The sequence below is a fragment of the Leptodactylus fuscus genome, chromosome 5 (genome assembly GCF_031893055.1).
Source record: "Leptodactylus fuscus isolate aLepFus1 chromosome 5, aLepFus1.hap2, whole genome shotgun sequence".
Taxonomy (NCBI): domain Eukaryota; kingdom Metazoa; phylum Chordata; class Amphibia; order Anura; family Leptodactylidae; genus Leptodactylus; species Leptodactylus fuscus.
Genome location: NC_134269.1, coordinates 41,701,556 through 41,726,139, shown reverse-complemented (window position 1 = coordinate 41,726,139; position 24,584 = coordinate 41,701,556). Strand labels below are relative to the sequence as shown.

At 44.0% G+C, this 24,584-nt stretch overlaps 2 protein-coding genes across 2 annotated transcripts in view; both read right to left on the bottom strand.

Moving 5' to 3' along the window:
* LOC142202758 (gastrokine-1-like) overlaps window positions 1-24,584 on the bottom strand; it is a 474,099-nt gene that overhangs the window by 259,188 nt on the left and 190,327 nt on the right. The window lies entirely within an intron of this gene.
* CDS2 (CDP-diacylglycerol synthase 2) overlaps window positions 1-24,584 on the bottom strand; it is a 54,170-nt gene that overhangs the window by 9,785 nt on the left and 19,801 nt on the right. Inside the window, exons 2-7 of the mRNA XM_075273042.1 lie at window positions 10,889-11,031; window positions 4,793-4,889; window positions 4,619-4,716; window positions 2,393-2,532; window positions 1,810-1,868; window positions 824-906 (exon numbers count right to left, since the gene is read on the bottom strand). Coding sequence (XP_075129143.1) covers window positions 824-906; window positions 1,810-1,868; window positions 2,393-2,532; window positions 4,619-4,716; window positions 4,793-4,889; window positions 10,889-11,031 — 620 coding nt within the window. The remainder of the gene's footprint in view (window positions 1-823; window positions 907-1,809; window positions 1,869-2,392; window positions 2,533-4,618; window positions 4,717-4,792; window positions 4,890-10,888; window positions 11,032-24,584) is intronic.

Below are 24,584 nucleotides of genomic sequence, written 5' to 3'. Positions count from 1 at the left end.
TTTTGTCCCGGGATGATATTGCAGATCTGCATAAATGGTAGACTACACAATACAGTCTCAGTGTGCCCTAGAGCAGGAGGAATTTGCAACACTCTGTTTTGGCCGATATATTGAGCAACCTTATGTGACAAGTCAGAAGATGGATCAAGCATACACATTGTCTGCTTACGCCATGTTCTCATCTGCACCCCAGTGTCATTAGCTCTGGACCATAATGGGATATGTTTTTTTTTGTTTTGTTTTTTTTTACATTGATTCGACTATAACTGATTCCATCGGGTGCCCGTGGTTTTAAACTGAAATTGCCACATGAAGAACCTAGGCTTGCAGCACTTTTTCGTCCATCGATTTTCAGCAGTTACTGTGACAGTCTTGAAATGGACACTGCAGCTAACATGCAAAACCAGCCTTACCCCTCATTCCCATCTGCGTTGGTATTCCGTCCGGGGGAGTTCGCATAGAGACCCCCTGAACGGAATACCAAATGCAACTGCAAAGTACTGTGTGGTAAAAGCACACGGATCCCCATAGAATATAATGGGGTCCGTGTGCTTGCCGCCAAATCTCCACAGGGATCATGGGACAGGAAAGTAGTTCACAATCCTGTCTGCATGATTCATGCGGGCAGCACGCGGCCAGCACATTACGCAATGGTATACCTGAAGGCAGATGTTCTTAGCTACTATACTGCAAACCCCTCCAGTAATTGTCCTGTAGTCTTTTGGACATCCTAACATAATTCACAGTTGTCCCATTCTCTTTTCAGTGGCCAAATATACCAGGGTCATTGTTTACATTCTTGGTCAGTAGAATAGGGACTTACCAGATCATGCCTTCGAACAAGTTGTGAATTATTAGGTGAGACTGTGTGACAACGATCAGAAGAGTGACATGAGTCCAGCCAAACTAGAAAAATAAGACAAAAATGTATTGATTTATAGGTAGATAGAAGCAGACAAAGGTTAAAGATGCCATTCCCAGTAATGGCCAGTCTCAAGAATCTGGTATCACTATCTGATCAGTGTGGCTCCAACTCCTGAGACCCCCAAATCCTCTGGATCAAGGGACTGAAGCATAAGATATGCGCAGGAATTCTTCAAAGCTTTCCCCTACAATAGTTAGATAGAAGTACCGCAACGCAGGGAAAATGTTATGGCTCTCCTGCCACATTGGAATCAGCACAGGTCAGACCGCCACCAATCATTAAATGATGGCATATGCTAACTTGCTATATTGTAGTCAGAGCATACCATGCAGCCAGCCATCCGTCAGTCAGAGGATCCCTGTTCTCATTATAAGTGTGGGTCTCACTAATTGGTACGGGTGCCAGGAGGGGCACCACCTAACATATGATAGAATTGACTCTCCTCCTGTAAATGGTACCTTCTTAAAGTGCCATTTGAGACTAGCAGGAGAAAAATAAAATCCTATAATATAGTTATAGGGCTATTTTTTAAAAAAATAAAACATTTTAAGTCCTTGTATAAAGGATGGACAGACATCTATTAAATCTTCCTCTGCTGCAGGCCACGATCACTACTTACTGTACAAGACCGTAAACAACACAAAGCAGAGGCTTCTCTAATTTCCATTATTACTTGCATCTGACAGTCACATTTCCGCTTTTCATCTCGAATTACTTGTAATCACCATATGGAAAGGGATTCAGGCAATTTCCTCCTTCTCCGAGGGACCCGTATAAATACTGTATATACTCCCATCATCATGTATACCATTCTCGGAGGTCGGCTTTTTGATGTGTACATGGATTAATGTTGTATAAAACAGTGAAAAATGTTCAGTATTTACCATGTAAAACTGGAGTCGGTAATGCTTCTTCACCAGGCTCAGCACAAACATACAAAAACCTGGAGATAAAGGAAGACATAATCCAGTGACATTGTATGTAAGACATCTAAAGGGGGAGGAGAGGTAACTTAGATAACAAAATATAGTGGTGGGATGAACAAAGCCTTATGTATGTAATGTGCAAATATTACTGCAAGGCTATTGGGGCATATTCACCAATACTGTATAAGTTTTAGAAAGCACTAGACCATCTTAAACTCCATCCAATATTTTCAGATATTATGTGTAATTTTGGATTAGAGTTATGGCGCCATAAAAACGTCCATCGTTTTTACAGACCATACCTGAGCCATAGAAAGCATCAGCAAACTATGAAACCGACCCTGTCAGAATTTACAGCACGGCCTTGTATACAAGACCATACAAGTGCTTTGTAAAATAAAGATCAGAGGTTTTGCGGACAGTAGAATGAACAAGGCGGTGCGTAGGGGGCCTGAAGTAGAGAAGCTTGAAGTCACATGCTTGTATGTATGTATATACATTGTATGGGTGCGAATAAAGCAAATATGGGGAACCTTCCTACCAATAAGATAAAGAGCAAAGGAAATGAAGCGATGATATTTGCTGAGGATTCTTAGCGGCTCCTCTCTTTGGACCAGAGTAAAGAAGTAGTCAGTGACTGTCTCTCCATAAAAGAAGTAGTTGACACATAACAAGAAGTACCTGCGGATAACCAAGACAGGGACAATATTAAACAAGTACAAATAATTATACCAAGGACTCATGCACACGATCAAGTCTGCAGGCTGAGGGGGGCAGATTTGCTTTGTTTTTTTTTTTTAACAGAAGGCTCTTGGATGACATCTGCATGACTTCCATGCTAAATTTATTTCAGCGGGGGTTTCCATTCTGTTCAATCCGTTGTCATAGATCTGGCTAGGGCATACTATATAATCCTCAAAAGGAACATCAGGACCCAGAGTAAACTACATGAGGCTTTATAATAATATTAATAAATATTTGACCCTGGAGCACGTCCTTCATTGTGGAAATCATTGTGGATGATTTGAAAGCAGCAAACAGAATTTGCTATTGATGTTTAACATGGCTGCTCCGTTACATTGAATGTTAACTTAAAAATGTTTAATGAAAATGTTGTGTCTAAATATTGCCATTACATACGATGCAATAGAAGAAAATAGGCTTGCAACACTCCTTGGGTACTAAAAGTCCAACTTTGATTTAGTCCATTAAAAAACAGTTCACACAAAAGGAAAAAAAAGTGCCAAGAAAAAAAAACATAGGGTGAGTGCGTTAAAAGAAAATGCTAACGTGTTTCGGGGTAGACATCCCCCTTAATCATAGCAGGGATGTCTAAGGGGGATGTCTACCCCTTTCTTTTAACGCACTCACCCTATGTGTTTTTTTCTTGGCACTTTTTTTTCCTTTGTGTGAACTGTTTTTTAATGGACTTAATTAAAGTTGGACTTTTAGTGCCCAAGGAGTGTTGCAAGCCAATTTTCTTCTATTGCATTGTACCTATGGTTAGCCCTCCCATAGTCCGGAGGCAAGGTTTGGCACCTCGAAGATTCTCACTGGATTACGTGGTAAGAAAACAGTCTATTTTTCTATTTTTTTGTATTGCCATTACATACTTGTTGTAGCGCCCCCTGGAGTCCTAGTGATTGCCTCTCAGAACATTCCCATTATATATCTAGTGCTGGTAGTCACACATACTCAGAAACTCAATCCCATTATCTATTCCCTCTTGAATGTATGCAAAAAAAAAAAAAAAAAGAGAAAAAACACAACCTGTCAGCAAAAATGAATGGACACGACTATATCAAATGATACCTAGCAGGATGGTGCTCTACACCCTGTAAACAAAACAAACGGCACAAAGAAAAAAGCGAAAGCGGGGGGCACTCACCCGAAGCTGGTCTATTCTGAAACAGTCCTTTATTTCATGGATCATTAAATCATCAATAGGGAGGGAGTAATGCATATAGGCAAAAGACAACAACTGTTTCGCGCTTTCTCAAGCCATACATGTGTCACACCATATATACTATATAAGTTGTAGTCAGAGTAGTGATTCCTGCTATCACAAGTAGAGCCTATACCCATTGGGGCCCTGGATGCGGCTTCTTAGAGAACATTCTGAGAGGGCAACAAAGGAACGCCAGTAGGTGCCCTGACATGTATGTAAGGCTATGTTCACGTCTTCATTGGCGACTGTCACAGTGTCCACCGAAAATCACCAGAGAAAAAAAGTCCTGCACAGAGGACACCCAAAGGACCCCATATAGTCAATAGGGCCCATCGGGATCCATTGTAACTGTTGTTTTATCAGGCCACATCTCCCACATGGACCCAAATAACGGAGTGCAAGTGCTAGTGTGAACATAGGAAATAATTGCCATGGCCTGAAATATCAGTAAATATAAGTATCGCTCATGTTGGCCCAGCATGCAGCTCTCAGATGATCTGTAACTAGTAGAGATGAATGAATAGTATTCAAAATGGCGTTTCGAATACCTTGCTCCATAGGAATGAATGGACGCAGCCGGCGTCCAGCCACTAAACCCCCTGCACGCTGGTTGCTCCCATTCATTCCTATGGAAGCGTGGTATTCGAAACTGCCGTTTCGAATCGTATTCACACATCTCTAGTAACTAGACAGTAATGGTGCTGACATTATGGTTCTGGTGATCATACGGCCATTCTTTACAAGGAGACAGCCCCCCTTCTTGATCCAGTTATAGGCTGAACTGAAGAGTTTAATTCCTTTACCAAAACCATGTCCTACCAGCTAAGTGTCCGGAACCAAGGTAGATCGTAGGAATGGTAGACATTGTAGCCGATCATGATGATCTCCTGGAAACACTTGATCTGCACACACATCACCTGCAAGAAGAAGAATACACGGGTTATAGATCAGCTTATTGTCACACTCGAGCAGAAACCTCCAGGTGACACTTACAATCATCATGAGCACTATTGGTCCTAGATAGATGATGATGAAGAAGAAGGAGATCATGGCCAGCGTGAGGATACCTCTGACCCACCAGTTCTTCCATCTAGTCATGGGAGAGATACAAAAGACATCACTGTCAGTGAAATCTTCAGTCAGACCAAAAGCCAGGATAATATTTCTCAGCTGTAGCCCTCATGTACCCCATAAATCTTAATTTGAGGATATCCCCCTGACAATAATGATACAAACTGAGTAATACTAAGGAAACTCTAAAAACAAGGCTTGTCGGGAGAATGCAAGGACGTCATCTGCTTAACATTGTGTTAGACAATATCTGGCTGGCTGTGACAAGCTGGGAACAGCACCATCTGTGACAAGTTAGCTAGTACATCTCCGATCTAGACAGAAATGACAGGACACAGTGCTAAAACAATATAACTCATATCTAACAGAGATGACTTAGTGACAATATGTTAGCATGGCCAGAATGTAACATGTATGACCAAATTTGTGATCAGATTGTGGGGATAACGTCACTCCTTAGGGAGAGACCACCCTCTTAGGTGTGTGGAGACTTATAGCCATAGTTGCTCCACTGAAAAGGAACATCAACATCAAACTTTGTGATGTTATACGGTTTCCATAAACTGCTGTAACGGACATGCTTCCAATTCTTGTAGATGCACAAAAAATAATGTGCAAAGCAACAATATGTCATCACAAAATACTTTGCAGTAATCTGACCCTAGGGAATTTTTCTTCCCTGCACTGCGGAGCTCCTGACCACATGTGCAGGAAAAAACAAGAGAGGGGACGTATCAGGACGCCAGCACTGCGGTCACTAAAAAGAATCCTATCCTTCCTAACCTATCCTATTCCTATACATTATAAACGTGAAAGCCCTGTACATTATAAACGTGAAAGTTTGGATGTTTGTTCCTCAATCACGCAAAAACAGCTTAACGGATTTGAATGAAATTTGGCACATAGATAGATTGTAACCTCGATTAACACATTATGAACTTATGTTCACATACTATATTACACTGCTTTTGGCAGCAGCTTATCTCAGGTTCTGATAAAGCCAGGTCTGTTATATCTCTATGTAAACACTCAGGTAACCCTCAGCCCATTCTGTACATGCATTTGCATATTATCTGATCTGCTCCAAGCAGTGCTGACACACTGGATGGGAAAACACCCAAATTGGCAGGTTGCTACTTTTAAACATGTTGGGAAAAAGAAAATCTAATTTCTTGCAAAATTCTAAAACAATGACAGCTATAAAGGTAGCCAGAAGTCACAGGGTTCTCCTCAAGCGGAGCTGATGGGGATCATCAATGGCAACATCACACATTATATGGTGTCCCAGCGAGCTGCTGAGATGCTGAAACAATCATGGGCGCAGCGCAAGGAATGAGTTCAGCAGCAGGCCAGCTTGACAGCTGCCGAAACGCCGGAGTAGACGAACCATCGATGGCAGCAATTTGCTGAACATAGGCGGATCATCGACGCCAACAATACGCATACAAAGTCACAGGCAGAGGCTAGAACACTATAACAATCCTATACATGTGATTACAATCATATACAAGGAGTATAAAAGATAAAAAGCGTACCTCCAATTATGAAATCACTTCTCATACACCAATAGTACAGGTGATTATAAAAAAAAAAAAAACAACTTTGTAATATATCTTATTAAGGAAATCTGTTTCCTTCTCCATTTAGTAGACAGTTCAACTGAGAAGTCAGCTGTAAAGTTCACTTTAGCGTCGGTGTCCGACAGCTAGTGTCTGATGCTAATGTCCGCGGAAGATTTTAGCATCGGATACTGGCCGTGTCCGTTTGAAATTTGCATGATTTTAAATGGGATACCATGTAGTGTCCTTTAGTGTCCATGGGTACTGTCCGATTTTTCAAGCGGACAGCAAAATCCTACATGTAGAGTTTTGCTGTGCGCTTTAAAAATTGGACATCTTTGCAAACGGACACTTAAGGACACCCACTGATACTAAAGGACACTACATGATGTCCCATTTAAAACAATGCAAATTGTGAACAGACACAGCTAGTGTCCGATGCTAAAATCTTCATCGGACATTAGCATCGGACACAGGCGCTAGTGTGAACACAGCTTAAGATATATTACCAAGTTTCTTATATTCACCTGTACTATTCGTTCAAAAGTTATTTTATAATTGAAGATACACTTTAAATTTTAAAGGGATTTTCTGCTCTTAAGGAGGTTGTCCAGGCAATTCACTAGAATTTTTTTTCTTTCAATGCTCCCGACTCATTTAAAAATTAAAACGGGTTGTCCATTTTTGGCTGGACAAACCCTTTAATATACTGATAATTTATCCTTCAACAATATCAGATTGGTGGGGGGTCTTAACCTGGCTTTGTTTTCTATATAGTCCCCAAGTAAGGTTCCTGCAGACTTCCTATTAACTTCCACTGACTGTGACCCAGCTCACCCACTACACCAACCAGAGTTGCCTTCTCCATAGTCTGGATGTGATCTGATGGTCAGGTGTGTGAGTGGCAGGTGTTGGTGTCCCATCAATCTTTAGCCTGGAAAACCTCTTTAGGCTGAGGCCCGCTTCACATCTGTGTCGGTAATCCGTTCGAGAAGTCCGCATGGGGACCCCCCCCCCCCCAACAGACTACGGAACGCATTGGCAAGCGCTGTGCAGTGAAAGCACACGGACCCCATAGACTATAAAGGGGTCTATGTGCTTTCCGTACTAGACGTGCAAACAGGAAAGTAGATTGTGAAGTACTTTTCTGTCCATATGTTCCATGCAGAGACTGTGCAGAAAACACACGGACCCCATTATAGTCTATGGGGTCTGTGTGCTTTCACTGCACACCGCTTGCCAATGCATTCGGTAGTCTGTTCAGGGGGGTTCCCATGCAGATGTGAACCAAGACTACGGTTTCACATAGCAGGCCGCAGCTAAAATGTGCTGCAGAAAAAAACGCGATGGAAACGCATCCCAATTTTTCCTACAGCCTTTTTCACAGGAAGTCCGCAGAAGAAAACTGCATAGCATACACCGCCGGCTGACGCAGGAGGCTAACCAACTGAGCATGCACTGCTCGTGTAACAGACCACAAAATGGCAGCAGAGCATGCAGTTGGCATATAGCACAACATCGGATGCCAGAAGATCAAAGAACATGAAGAAAGGTGTGAACAAAATTAACTAAGGAGCAGCGAGAGGTTATGGTGCGTGGGTGCTCAGAGCACAAGGAGAACACGCATGTGCTCTGTGAGCGTAATTTGCTTATCGCGATAAACAGATTTTTACAGAAATGGCGGGGAGAAGAAGAGAATGGAAGGTAGCAGTTGAACGGCCTTTTATAGGTTATTCCAATGTGCCATTAGTTCAAAAGGTGATAGACTCCCTTTAAGCAGTAGGTTCACATTCTGCTTCCTCATAGGTCTTCCTCCAGACATTTCCTAGACTACACGCGCACACGTTCTGTATATGCATGCTCAGACACATAAGCAGTGACGTACACGATTTGTATATGCATGCTTAGACACAAAAGCAGTGGCTATATACATAAAGAACTACGCATTGCAGAAGTATTATAAATTTATGACACCGCAGTTTAATAAACTTGCTGTGTTTTATTTCTGCTACTTGTAGGATTCCCACAGGAAAACCCTGTTTGATCAGGATTATAGAGCTACATAAACTGTAGCAGCCGCCGCGTCCCACCAGACCCCCCCCCCCCCCTCTCCAGTCTATTTAAAGCTGCGTTTCCTGACCTAAAGCCCTTATCCTGTAGAGGAAGAATCTAATTTACTTATTGTTACAGCGAGAGGAAAAGCCCATTCCATCCGAAAGTGACTTCTGCGTGGCTCAGGAAATGAAGATGTTGGCTTGCGAGGTCTTCACCCGGCCTGGTCTTCTGTTACCAGTCATGAATACTTATGAGGCGACTGGCTGGACGTACTATGGTACCACCATGGCAGCTCGCATCGTTGTACTGATAACGGGGTATTGGGTGACTGCTCCTGGGTCGCTCTGCCATGTGATCTCATTAAATATGGCTGCTCTAAAAGGCATCTGGTGACAAAGTAGGCATTTCTCACATTTCAGTAGGAGATTTGCTTAGATTATTCCAATATCAATGTCTGTCAGACTTGGACAACAGCGCCCGCTACAAGATCTATAAGTGAAGAATAACTCCTAAGGGCCTATTCAGACGGCAGAGAATGAAGAGGCGTTGAGGCGGACTTCTGCCTCAGGGTCTTCTTCATTTTCCCGTCCCTCTGGCTGCACATCAATTATCACTAACTTATCATCCTCAAATGAATGGGGCTGATCCGGTGACTGTCTCAGGCGCAAGACGGGGCGGATTTTGGCACGGAATCCACATCATAATCCGCCAATGGTGGTCTATGTAGACCACTAGCGTTCTTTTTTCCGCTAGCGATATGTTGCACTGGAACAGAAAGCCGCGATGGAATATGCACATGCGTAATCACGTGTGGACTAACCCTCGCTCTACTACTCCTTAATTTCAATGAGAACTTTGTAATGCTTAACCTCCTCTGTGGCGGTGCTATAGGAAAATTCAACGCTCGATACCCATTTCCCTATATAGGATTTTAAGAAAATTTGCCTTAAGTATGAAATGGAGTAAAATAATGTGTTAAGCGCCCTGCCAGTCCTACAACATCAACGTCACATATTTCATTTATGTGACCGCTGTGACAATAACTGGCCTCATTGGTGATACCTTCATGTATAGCACATGACATTTGTATCCAGTGATCTCTTATGTAACCATTGCAGCCAATGTACCTGGGATCAATGCCGCATGATCAATAGGAACCATGGCATCGGCAGGGATTTAAAGGGATTTTCCAGGACTTCTATGCTGATAACATGTGCTTAGAGTAGCTCATAATCTCCCATTGTTGAGGGTCTAACACCATGAACCCCAAAGATCAGTTGTCTGAAGAGGTCATGGGGCTCACAAGCATTGCGGTCTCTTCCATGTCTCGATCACATCACATTCATTGGTGAAATAGTACAGCAACAGCTCAGTCACATTCAAGTGAATGGGGCTAAGCTGCAATAACAAGCACAGCCACTATGACATGTACAGCACCGTGCTTGTGTGCCAAAAGCAGCTAGTGGATGGGGAGCACATGCAGCACCACTCCTATTCAAGTAATAGGACCAGTGCTTTAATTCGGTGGAATCATCGCTATGCAATGGATGGGGCTACTGCACCTCTCCTAATACTTTGCTCCGCACCCTGCCCATCTATTAGCACCTGGAGACTGCTAGAATAGGTGATCTGTGAGGGCCCAGGTGTCAGACCCCAACCGATCACATATCATATCACCTCACATATAGGTCATCAGTATTAACATTTGATTTGGGGGTTGGACAACCCTGTTAACTTTAACTCCCTTCGCATAACAATGGCATAGCTAAGAGGACTGAAAGTGTCCTCAGTACTGGATACCAGCAAGACGCTAAGAAGCCATTGTACCTTGGCCACAGTATTTATCTATTAGCAGGGCTGTGTTCTGAATCTTTGCCACAGGTGAAAGAAAGTCTAGAAAAAAAACTCAACATTTGCTTGCAATGTACTGAACTTAACCTACGAGCGATGACCTAAACGCAACATTTTGGAAAAATTGCAACCTCAGTATGTGACATCAATGCAGGACCACTGGTCACTTGCTGAATGGACAGGAATTCCCACAGGCGTATATTAGGTGGGTATTCCAGTAAATGGCATAGCAATTACAGCTTTAGTTTGAGAAAGCTCAGGTTCCCTGTTTGGAGTAAAATAAACCATTTACCCGAAACATACATATTGTGCCGCCACCTGAGGGGACTGGGGATTTCTAGCAGGCAGCAGTATTCTTTCTTTCCATCATCGCAGCAATTCATTAGTGTTGCTGCCAGCTGAGGATTGTCTATAATCTGCTTACAGGGCAGTCACAGAACACAAGTCAACAATTCTCATGTCCTCATCACAATGAGCATTTAACTCCTGCATAGACCAAACACAATGCAGGCAATGTACGTCAGTGCAATCCACTACATGAACAAGAAGTCACCTGGACGACAGGCTGGACAAGGCCCGGTTGAGGACTTCTGGGGTGTCATCAGTTGGGGTGCCTGTCTGGGTACCACCGGTGTCTGTTTTGCTGTCGCTGTCCGATGCAGTCTCCCCATCCAGTTTAACTTCAGGTTCAATCTCCTGGAAGAAAATGTAGAATGTTACGTATGGAGAAACACTAGTCCTGGTCATTATAGGACTTACATTTCACATTACTTTCCAGTTACCCACACTACACGCCATAGCTGTAGTCTATATTCCTTGATGAGCTGGTAGGTGGAGACTAGTTGCCATATCTGTCCCTCTATCACTTAAAAACAGGCCCAGGAACATGTATGACATATACAGAGACGTAGTGACCCATCAGGGTTCTGGAGCAGGAGTCAGAGTTGGAAAAAGTTATTGTCTGAGTATTTAAAATATTGAATTGTGTTATTTTCATGTCTATTACACAATTATTAGTATTGTATAATTAATTAGATCCATCGCTTGTTACATATTTACATTTTATAGGAATTCAGTCACCAGCTTCTTAATGAATTTTAGGATTTTTACTGCTTCTGGCTGGCCATGGCTGTGGGAATTGTAGCAGGTGTGAAACTACAGGAGTTGAAGTTGGTGCTTCGGCCTACTGACTCCACAGCCCTGTGACTTAGGCCCCTTGCACACAGTTGTACGCTGGCCGTGAATAACAGCACTGCAAGCACGCAGATGTCATCCACGTACCGCACAGGCGCAATCCAGAAAGCAATAGGACCGGTCCTCAATTTTGCAGCCTGGACTGTCATCCCGTACATTGATCAGTGTAATACATGGCCATGTGCATGGGCCAACACACATTAATGGGTCGGTGTGCTATCCGTGAGTAAAGCAATCCGATTGTGATAAAAAGCTCTCATTGAGCTCCAGCATCAGACCAAGTCTATCTTCTCTTATCTCCTGATCTTCCTGCTATCTTCTTACTCTCCATAGACTTCTATAGATGAGACATCTGAGCTATGTGATGTATAGTCTGTGGCAAAAACTGTTATTTATATAGTAAAAGTCATTATAGCGGTGTGTGTGCGGATGGGAGGGGGGTGATGCCAAAGAAATGGGTCTGATAAGAGCAGAAAGAAGCATTTGTATCTAATAAAATATCTTACACCTGGTTCACACTAGTGTTGGTCTTTCCATCGTTCAGGTCCACATGGGGATCTGAATGACAGAAAGCCCATCCGCTACCTGCGGAGCCCATACACTATAATGGGGTCCCACCTCCATGCCGAAGTTTTCTCTCAGCCAAAAGTGCAATAAGCTGACCCTACTCCTTATAGGTATGTCGGCTGAACCTGAGGATTTTAGAAGGATTAGCCAGCCATCTAAACTGTATAGGGGGCTCCGAACTTCCTACTGATGGTATATTGGAGGAAAGAAAGGTTGGACGTGTTAGATTTTCATATGCCCAATCCTTTTCATTTGGGAAGATAAGCCAGAGATGTACGGCATCAGCTTACTCCCCTTATTGAGCACACATGTATGGGGGAAGGGAGAGATTTTATAGCCAGCAGCCAGAGGAAGTAACATCAAGGGTCAGCGTGAGGGTTACATAGTCATAAGACACAGATGACCGCAGCACGTGCTTTCCTTCAGGCGATCACCATTGTGCTCTCCCAATTATCCATTAGCAGCCCAATGGAGGAAGGCGGGCAGACCTGATTATGTAATGTCATAGGACCAACCTCTTGTACGTCGTCACTGTGCGCACACCAGCTAACATACTGTTGTTACATCCATTAAAAATTATCTGGTCTCTCCTTAGGGCTCGTTCATATGGTGGCAAAGGGGCGGATTTTGCTTCAAAATCCGCCCCTTTACAATGGTGGTCTATGCAGACTGCAGGCTTCTTTTTTCCGCTAGCGGCGGGCTGCTGGCGGAGAAAAGAAGCGACATGTCCTATCTTCAGGCGGAAGCCGCGGTGCGCTGGGCCGCGGCTTCCGCCTAGCGGCAGCACCCTCCTGTATCGGCTCATTCATTTGAGCTGACATAGAAGGGGAAAGCCACGACCGCGATGGTTGCGGCAGGCGGGTTTTGACCAGAGAGAGACGCGTCTCCCGTGTCTCTCTCTGTGTCAAAACCCACGCAGTCGGTTCACGTGTGAACTGACCCTTACATGTTTGTTTTACTAGATCCTTGGATGAGTTGTTGCTCTGTAATTCCTCCTGGAAATGTATATAAAACTGACTGGTACTAGGTGGGGTGTGTCTGGCACAGTCAACACTGGCACAGATTTCAGATCAGTTGCACCCATTTTTTTGTTGTTATTGCTTTAACATTGCTCTCTATGTAAACAGATGGCCATGAACTGGTGTAAGAATCACCAATCTTAATAAATCCCCCCCCCCCCACCCAACGTATACGATCAATGGAAGAGTCAGGGGGTCCGCACTGGGTTACACGGAGCAGGCACTATATGTGAACCTGAGACGTTGGTTTGCAGGGAAATTAACCCAGCCATGCCAGGTTACTGTGACAACCCATTCCCGGATGACATCCCCCTCCCCAGTATTAATCCTCTTGATGTGAAGGTCTCTATGATGTGCGCGCCACATCCTGTGAGTCACAGATGACATTTCAGCAAACACCAAATCTTTGTCAGTGAGAAAAGGGTTAACTAACTCGATCGGTCCGAGATCTTATTTCCAAAGATCACGGCAATATTACGGTGCCCATAAGGAATTCAACCAAGCTTTCCAAACTGAATGAATGGCGCAATCTGTGTTATTACGAGGAGCTACAGCCGATCCCGTCACACACACACACACACACATTTTGTCATATGTTCACACTTAGGTTTGTTGACTCAATACATTTGAATGGGCTGTATCTGCGCCCAAGAAAGCTTCATTCACACAAGCAGAAGACTCGCGGAAATATCTGCACGTGTCGGGGCAAGGAGCAATGGCCGACGGGTAAATGAACAGTCAGTGGGTCAAGATGTGCAGTATTCTATTCATGTCCATGTAGCTCAGGATAAATAGTGCTATGAGTCCCTTCCACAGACGGGGGCGCCGTGGTGCCTGGATTAAATAAAGAGGATGATGGGATAATGAATAAAACATCAGCAAGCAAAGCTCGTGAAGTGCTATCTGACTGCGCTCCGGGATACAGCACTTTAATGACACAGCCATTTCTGCCCAGCCACAAACATCAGCCCGACAGAAAAGCTGAACAGAGCTTTAATATGGATTTATGGGTCAGCGTCATGGCCTGGCTACTATTAATACACACCGCTAGGAAATATACTTTAGATACAGTATATCTCCTTCCAGTGTCCCAAATGGTCCTATGCTAAAGTGGTCCATGGCCGGGATTTATGTAAAAAACAAAAAACAACATTATACTTCCCTGGCTCCTGTACTCACAGCACCTGCAGAGTAGTATACCTAGCACAGGGCGCATGAGCCAGACCTCTGGTGCATGTACTGTGTGCATGTACTGTGAGGTTAATGTGTAATTCCTCGAATTTAGTCAAAAGCGAGAGAGCCGTACAGAACTCTAGGTAAGTTTAACTAGAGCTGAGTGAGTAATCGCAAAAATACCGTAACTGAAAATCAACCAGAATACCCAATGTGAACAGACTCGGTTCAGTAATTACAATATTTCCAAGGTCCTACCTGTAATTTTGTTCGGACCCGATCACAAGCCTTAGCGGTCTCCGACGCCAGTCTGAAGCTCTAAAGAGAACAGGTAGTCGCACCAGAGCCCAAGAGAAGTAGGAACACTGTTTGTTATATTTTTTTTACCTCCCCTGGGCCTCTGCTTATTACACTACGTTCACACTAGCGTCTGGGTTCTCCGTCGATCAGGTCCGCATGGGGACCCAAAAGATAGCGACCCTGTCAACTTAAAAGGCGGTTACCTGCGGACACTCGAGGACCCCATAGACTATAATGTATAGATTTCAGTATAAAACCAGCAGAGAGAAAACTCCATCTTGCAAGACTATTCTCTCTGCCAATTTTAAGTGGAATCTGCGGCGGAGTCTCCTAGGTGTGAACCTAGCCTTATTCTCTGAGGATTGAAGAGATCCCTGAGAATACTAATAGCAGTTTCGGTTGGCAAAACAAATCTTGCAACACATACTCATAATGTACAAGAGGCTTAAGGGATGGGACCTAAATAAGCGCCATTAATTGTAATAGAGGTAAAATGCCCGATTTATCACCGTTTGGATTTAGATCATAATTAACCAGCCCTAAATTTAAGGATATGTTCACACTGCAGTAAATGGGGGGCAGAATTTAGGAAGAAATTGGAGCAGATTTTGAAGAAGAATCAACTTCAAAACAAAGTTAAGATAGGACTATTTGGGACATGAGTCACTTATGGGTGGTATACTGTCCCAAACCGCCAAGAGGCTGCGGTCACACAGAGTTTTTTGGTCAGAAAACGGACTCAAATTCCTCCTTCAAAAAACACCTCACCATACAATCGTATGAGGCGTTTTTGAGGAGGAATTTGAGTAAGTTTCCTGACCGAATTCCTGACAAAAAACTCCGTGTGAACTTACCACAACAGGTCGGGGTTGCCCCAACATCAACACAGGATAGGCAGCAAGTGTCTGACAGCCAAGTGGAGGTCCTACCACTGGTCACCCCATCCATTAAAGGGGTTGTCCCATCACAAGGATCCTATCTATACTGCTTGTTAATGTGGATGTAAGACTTTTCCTAAATACACTGCTTCAGCAAAACTGCTTTGTTTGTCCACTATCTTACTTTATTCAATTCATTGTGGCCACAGCCCTGACTTATCTGCTCATGAGTCAAGTGATGTATCTGCTGCTCTCAGGGGGGAGGGAGGAGGGGCTACGTGCACGGGAGCCTGTGTATCTAGCTATTCCTGTGTCTACACCACCTGACCTAGATCCCTGCTCTCAGATAGGGGAGAGGAGCTGCTTTCATTTCTGAACTGTCTTCTGTTCTCCCAGTTATCAGGCTAGCTAATTCAATTGTGTTCATTATGGCAGAGACAGGCAGAATAGTGCATATAGTGTTGTTTGAGGAAGTTTGAGGACCTTTGATGACATCACAGGCCCTTCAGCCGCCCCATAGGATCACGCTATACGGTGGGCAGAGCAACACGCTAATTTGGGGCAGAGCTAACCGGCAAGTTATGTGAAACCCCGCCCACCAAATGACGCAAGAAACCAGGAAGAAAGAAGATTTTACAGCAGTGAAGACTGGTGAGTATACGATGTGGGAATACCCCTTTAAGACAAAGGGTGTCCCATGTCCCCTATTTCAAGGGGGTGTCCCATTCATGTGCACTGCTGTTCCAGTCTATGGGGCTAACAAAGATAGCGTTCAGCACCCACTTATCACCCTTAGTCCCATAGTCTTAGAATGGTGCGGCTGCTATGGCCCATTTTTCCAACCTGATATGACCAATAAGAGGCAAATAAGGAGGACAACAAACTTCACAGCATGTGCTTAGAGGTCCTTCTGAGATGTCTGTTTTAGTAAATAATGGCCATCCCCATAAAATAACAATGCTTGAGATTCTGTGCTTTGCTTTCCTTCTGTTACTCCTCCTGGAAACATAATTAAACAGTCAGCTAAGCATTACCACCCCCCTTGTCAATACGGTGTACCATCAGCGCTGTCTGGGCACTATCAGATTGCAGAGGGACATGCCATATTTACAAAGGAATTGTCAATTTATACATGCCTTTCCAGGAAGAATAATAGAGGGACATCACAACACAATTCCAAAAAACACTCCAGCATAAAGAAAGTTTTTACTATAAAAACACACAGATACTTCTGCACGGACGAGACTCCCCAAACTAGAAATTCAGTATGTGCTCCTCTGAATATACACGGCTGCACTGTCACTAGCCTTGTGATCTGGACATGGGGGAAGTATATAGGAATAGTGCTTTACACCTTACTAAAGCACTGGCAATTATAGAAGATTACATGGTGTCTTACAGGAAGGCGATGACATTCGTGAACGTGACATTAACACAGTAAGAATCCCTAATAAACCCTCCATCTGCTCTAAGGCAATAAGACGCTGGGTGTCATGTATAGAGAGGTGGGAAAGGTGCTGTATATAGTCAAACAGAGAATAACCACATACCACACCCCAACCTCTGTATATGATGAACACATCTACAAAGCAAGTAAGACCTCACCGACAATATACTGTATATTGTTCACAGTAGTGTCTATTTCGGTAGTCAGGGCACAGTACAACTTGTCCCTTTATCATCCGCCATTTTTGTTACCTCAGATCAAGCTTCACTTATTTGCCTCTTTCTGCCACTGATCAGATCTGTACAATAGAAGTCTATGGAGAGGGGAGAAAGAGGAGAGCTCCTCAAAGATCCTTTGCACTGTAGAGACAGTTCTCTCACAACACAGCCCTGTTATCCGGAATTACTATCCAGCCTTCTCCTGTCAGAAATTACCGTAATCATTTAATGCTTAGGTTGTAGACTATACAGTGTACAGATCCGGAAACAGACAGTTCCATGCCCTACACATTAGCTGGCGCCGTTACTGCAGCTCTGTTCCCATGGACATCCCAATGGGAGCTGAGCTTCAGTAACAGTGGACAGCCACTATACAATGCACCTAGCTCACAGCCTTTGGCTCTGTGCACTGTATAGTACAAGGACAAGACACACCCCTGAACATCTAGTCTGACTACCTAATGTAAGGGTATTCTCAGTCATTTGTAAGACAAATGTTGCCCAATCTTTTTGTTCTTTGGAAGATAATCGGACAGTGGAGGTTTCTGACACTGAAATTCTTCAAGTTCCACTAAAGCGGAGTCTACATTTCTAGAGGGTGATCACGGGAGATAGCTGTTGAGAGGGAGAGCTGTTGACTCAACGTGCATTCAGTCTACAAGTATCTCATGTGTATGACCAGCTTTACATTCCCTGATCCACCCTGTGACACTCCATAAACAGTCCCCCTGCAGCAGCGCCCCCTGTGATCGGCACAGTGTACTGTAGGCAGGGCACATCTAGTTCCTATATCCTAGCCCTATATACACATTCCCGTCAGACACCCTTTAACCAATGCTAATTTGCCATAGCTAATTTATCAGCCATTACAGCACAGGCCATCTCAGCGTCACATTACTGTCTGTATGATCTGTACAGACAGCAGTTACATAAAAGCACAGCATGGCTCTATAGTGCAATAAACTGCTGAATAGATAAGCTTTCCTCCATCACACTATACATGTCTGACCCAGAGCAGAAAATAATCAGATTAGGGGAAATAATAAAGCAGGTGATGACAAAGAGCAAGAGAATAATAGACACATAGAAGGTCCTGTCCCCAAATATCAACTGGCCCTCTTCTATGAGGTAAAATGAACCAGAAACATTTCGTAATATATGGTACAAAAATGGCTCTAATAACCTGTACTGGCACCTCAGAGAAGCTGAGCTCTGCGATATATAGGGTTATATGATAGGAGAGAAGCTGAGCTCTGTGATATATAGGGTTATATGATAGAGGGAGAGAAGCTGAGCTCTGTGACATATAGGGTTATATGATAGAGGAGAGAAGCTGAGCTGTGTGATATATAGGGTTATATGATAGAGGGAGAGAAGCTGAGCTCTGTGATATATAGGGTTATATGATAGAGGAGAGAAGCTGAGCTGTGTGATATATAGGGTTATATGATAGAGGAGAGAAGCTGAGCTGTGTGATATATAGGATTATATGATAGGAGAAAGAAGCTGAGCTGTATGATATACAGGTTATATGATAGAGGAGAGAAGCTGAGCTCTGCGATATATAGGGTTATATGATAGGAGAGAAGCTGAGCTCTGTGATATATAGGGTTATATGATAGAGGGAGAGAAGCTGAGCTCTGTGATATATAGGGTTATATGATAGAGGAGAGAAGCTGAGCTGTGTGATATATAGGGTTATATGATAGAGGGAGAGAAGCTGAGCTCTGTGATATATAGGGTTATATGATAGAGGAGAGAAGCTGAGCTGTGTGATATATAGGGTTATATGATAGAGGAGAGAAGCTGAGCTGTGTGATATATAGGATTATATGATAGGAGAGAGAAGCTGAGCTCTGTGATATATAGGGTTATATGATAGAGGGAGAGAAGCTGAGCTGTGTGATATATAGGGTTATATGATAGAGGAGAGAAGCTGAGCGGTGTGATATATAGGGTTATATGATAGAGGAGAGAAGCTGAGCTGTGTGATATATAGGATTATATGATAGGAGAAAGAAGCTGAGCTGTATGATATACAGGTTATATGATAGAGGAGAGAAGCTGAGTTCTGTGAAATATAGGGTTATATGATAGGGAAGAGAAGCTGAGCTCTGTGATATATAGGGTTATATGATAGGAGAGAGAAGCTGAGCTGTGTGATATACAGGTTATATGATAGAGGAGAGACGCTGAGCTCTGTGATATATAGGGTTATATGATAGGGGGAGAAGCTGAGCTCTGTGATATATAGGGTTATATGATAGAGGGAGAAGCTGAGCTCTGTGAAATATAGGGTTATATGATAGGGAAGAGAAGCTGAGCTGTGTGATATATAGGGTTATATGATAGGAGAGAGAAGCTGAGCTCTGTGATATATAGGGTTATATGATAGAGGGAGAGAAGCTGAGCTCTGTGATATATAGGGTTATATGATAGAGGGAGAGAAGCTGAGCTCTGTGATATATAGGGTTATATGATAGAGGAGAGAAGCTGAGTTCTGTGAAATATAGGGTTATATGATAGGGAAGAGAAGCTGAGCTCTGTGATATATAGGGTTATATGATAGAGGGAGAGAAGCTGAGCTCTGTGATATATAGGGTTATATGATAGAGGGAGAAGCTGAGCTCTGTGATATATAGGGTTATATGATAGAGGGAGAAGCTAAGCTCTGTGATATATAGGGTTATATGATAGAGGGAGAAGCTGAGCTCTGTGATATATAGGGTTATATGACAGAGGAGAGAAGCTGAGCTCTGTGATATATAGGGTTACACTAGCTGGTACCCGCGACTTCGTCTGCGGTGATTGTAGAAGTGGGTATATACAGGCATGGGTAAGGTTTTCGTACTGTGTATAAGGGATGGGATATGAAATGTAACTTTGTATCTTGTTTTTGCTGTAATTCAGAGAATACGTGAGACTTTTGTGTTGAAGTTACTTTGTATTTGAGCTGCTATATATACGGTGTTGTGAGAAACTTTACATAGTGACTTTGGGACAGAAGTATTTGAAGTTAACCCTTTCCTGCCGATGGCATTTTTTGATTTTCGTTTTTGACTCCCCTCCTTCTAAACCCCATAACTTTTTTATTTCTCCGCTCCCAGAGCCATATGAGGTCTTAATTTTTCCTGGGACAAATTTTTCTTCATGATGCCGCCATTATTTATTCTATATAATGTACTGGGAAGCAGGGAAAAAATTCAGAATGGGGTGGATTTGAAGAAAAAATGCATTTCTGCGACTTTCTTACGGGCTTTGGTTTTACGGCGTTCACTGTGCAACCAAAATGACATGTCCCCTGTATTCTGTTCTTCGTTACGATTCCGGGGATACCAAATTTATATGGTTTTATTTACATTTTGACCCCTTAAAAAAAATCCAAAACTGTGTTAAAAAATTATTTTTTGAAAAGTCGCCATATTCCGACAGCCGTAACTTTTTTATACGTGTGTGTACGGGGATGTATAGGGCGTCTTTTTTTGCGGGGCCGGGTGTACTTTGTAGTTCTACCATTTTCGGGAAATGTTATTGCTTTGATCACTTTTTATTCAAATTTTTAGCAGAATCAAAACAGTGAAAAAATGGCGGTTTGGCACTTTTGACCATTTTTCCCGCTACGGCGTTTACCGAACAGGAAAAATATTTGTATAAAACTTTGTAGAACGGGCGATTTAGGACGCGCGGATACCTAACATGTATGTGTTTCACAGTTTTTAACTACTTTTATATGTGTTCTAGGGAAAGGGGAGTGATTTGAATTTTTAATCCTTTTTATTTATTTTTTTTATATTTTTTTACTTTTTTTAAACTTTTTTTTTGCATTTATTAGACCGCCTAGGGGTATTGACATGGGTGGGCGGTGTCGCGGATTGTCAGAGCGGTGGGGGTCGGCAAACATGGCTGCTCCGGAGCGTTAAAGAGAGCCTCCTGGAGTATCGTTAAGGTGAGGGGCAAAGTGGTAAAGTATATGTATATGAGATTGTGTGGGGTTAGGGGCGAGGCTGCAGAGGGCAATAGGAATTTTGTGGCTTGCTATGGTCCAAAGTGTGTGAGATTGCAGAGATGGTGGTGTGAGTTTGGGTTTTGTGGGGGTCCTGGCACAAACGTATGTGCGCTATTGTGACGAAAAGTAGCCTATTGTTTAATCGAGTGTAATGACTATGTATGTGGAAAATTTCAGCCAAATCGGTGGAGCGGTTTTTCTGTGATTGAGGAACAAACATCCGAACATGCAAACATCCAAACACACAAACCCACAAACCTTCACATTTATAATATTAATAGGATATGATAGAGGGAGAATCTGAGCTCTGTAATATATAGGGCAGTGATGGCGAACCTATGGCACGCGTGCCAGAGAGGGCACGCAGAGCCCCCTCTGCTGGCACGCGTGCTGTCGCCCCGATCGCTCACTAACGGCGAATCCGATGCAGGATTCCCCGTTAGTGAGCGATCGCTGCCTTCAGCTGGTTGTGCAAATGCGCATCCAGCTGAAAGCTGTCAGTGTAGCTCAGTGTAGGCCACGCGTACTACGCGGCCTACACTGACTACAGAGTGTGACCTCTGAACAAGCGCGGGCGTGATGACGTAAGTCATCAGCGCGCGCAGTGAACAGAAGAGAGAACACCCGGCAGCTCTTCAGGTAACTATATTGTGTTTGTTTGCACTGTCAGGGGAGGGGGGCAATGGTAGACATTTCATGTTGTGTGGGAGGGGGCTACTGTGGACCAGTTCATGTTGTGTGGGAGGGGGCTACTGTGGACCAGTTCATGCTGTGTGGGTAGGGGGCTACTGTGGACCATTTTATGCTGTATGGGAGGGGGCTACTGTGGACCTTTCATGTTGTGTGGGAGGGGGCTACTGTAGACTTTCATGCTGTGCGGGTAGGGGGCTACTGTGGACCATTTTATGCTGCTACTGTGGATCTTTCATGCTCTGTGGGAGGGGGCTACTGTGGACCAGTTCATGTTGTGTGGGAGGGGGCTACTCTGGACCATTTCATGCTGTGTGGGAGGGGGCTACTGTGGACCATTTCATGTTGTGTGGGAGAGGGCTACTGTGGACCATTTCATGTTGTGTAGGAGGGGGCTACTGTGGATCTTTCACGCTCTGTGGGAGGGGGCTACTGTGGACCATTTCATGTTGTGTGGGAGGGGGCTACTGTGGACCATTTCATGTTGTGTGGGAGGGGGCTACTGTGGACCAGTTCATGCTGTGTGGGAGGGGGCTACTGTGGACCAGTTCATGCTGTGTGGGAGGGGGCTACTGTGGACCAGTTCATGCTGTGTGGGAGGGGGCTACTGTGGACCAGTTCATGCTGTGTGGGAGGGGGCTACTGTGGACCAGTTCATGCTGTGTGGGAGGGGGCTACTGTGGACCAGTTCATGCTGTGTGGGAGGGGGCTACTGTGGACCATTTCATGTTGTGTAGGAGGGGGCTACTGTGGATCTTTCATGCTCTGTGGGAGGGGGCTACTGTGGACCAGTTCATGCTGTGTGGGAGGGGGCTACTGTGGACCATTTCATGTTGTGTAGGAGGGGGCTACTGTGGATCTTTCATGCTCTGTGGGAGGGGGCTACTGTGGACCAGTTCATGCTGTGTGGGAGGGGGCTACTGTGGACCAGTTCATGTTGTGTGGGAGGGGGCTACTGTGGACCAGTTCATGCTGTGTGGGAGGGGGCTACTGTGGACCAGTTCATGCTGTGTGGGAGGGGGCTACTGTGGACCAGTTCATGCTGTGTGGGAGGGGGCTACTGTGGACCAGTTCATGCTGTGTGGGAGGGGGCTACTGTGGAGTATACAGGTATAATCCTGTGTGGGGGCCACTGTGGGCCAGATTGTACTGTGTGGGGGGCCACTGAGGGGCAGATTGTACTGTGTGGGGGGGCCACTGAGGGGCAGATTGTACTGTGTGGGGTCCCCTCACTATGTATATCACACAGTATTTGTTTTATAGCAGACGTGAAATTAGTACAGGATGTAATAACATTGCACGGTAACTATAAAACAGATCCTGTGCGATGTAAATAGTGAAAATTAATTGTTTAAAAGTACAGAATGCAGAGACCTTTACCTTTCAGTACAAGATCTGTAAAGCCCCAGTCACATGACTGTAATTTGTGGGTCCGCAATTGTGGACCCACAGAGTTTTAAGGTTAAATTGCCGTGTTGGCACTCCGTGATAATTTATTTGGTTTTGGGTTGCAGTTTAGGCACTCGGTCTCAAAAAGGTTCGCCATCACTGATATAGGGTAATATGATTTCTGAATATAAAGCAGAGTAAATCCTGACAGGACTCCTAGGAGAGACAGTGAGTCCTGGTTATCCCATCCACAACACACAGACTGACAGCTTTCTATATGAACACAGTGATACAGGGAGAGCAGTTCAGGGGATTCATAAGGAGGAGACTCTGTCCTCTTAAAAAGCAGTTACATGCGTAAACCCACAGACCGCACATGAATCCAGCCTGATCTATAATGCTGTACGTTCCAGTTGAACCACCGCTCTACTGTCTTTATGCAGTAAATACAGGACACTAAACCCACAGCCAGGCAGGAATTTACAGTATCGGAGATCACCATGATGCAATGATTTTAATTTAGCTAAGCCCAGAAATGTGGCCACAACAAGGACCATGTATCCCAGACCACGCACGCCATCTGAACTGGCCGTAAAAGGGCTTTTGTCTTAAAAAGCTGACAGTGCATTCAGGAAAATACACATTTCTTCTATGCAGCATTACATGCAGATGAATGGGTCGCCACATAACGCTAAATGGATCAGGTCTGCAAAGAAGGATCTCAAGCAGGTTCCCCTCTATGCCTTAGCCAAACACATGGGCAAGCCCTTAAAAAAAAAAAAAAAAACCTTGTACAAAATGCAGTTTTTCTTGTATACAAGAGAGTCTTGTCAGCAGAACCCAGTATATCAATGCAGGTGATTCCCAACCTCCCTATTAGTGGGGCTGGGAAGATACACTAGGTTCTAGTGACAAAGCCCCTTTAAATATAAGGATGTCAGCTGCTGCCATAATAAGTCTCTCTTATCTGCGTGGTAAATCAATAATCTGATAATGGATGGTCCAGCAAAGCTGAAGGGAGCATGTGCTGTCACCACCCTGTAGATTACATCAATGCTCCCTATGTTAATAGCAGTGAGTACAGCAATCCACAGACAACACCTACGTGACCAACATAAAAGCCTTGTAAAGGGTAAAGGAACCTTCTTTGTGCCTACTCATTTCTAAGACATCAATTTTCCATGCAAAAAAAGTCGGCCTTGTAGATGAACGGATTCCTGAAAAAAATATACATTAAGTGGTATACAAGATGCCAACGACTAGCCATATTGGATATTCATAGCATTGGGCCCTGGAAAAATCACAGGTAACGATATTAACATGATCAGAAAAATCACAAAAAGGCCAAGGCACACGTGGCCAATTGCA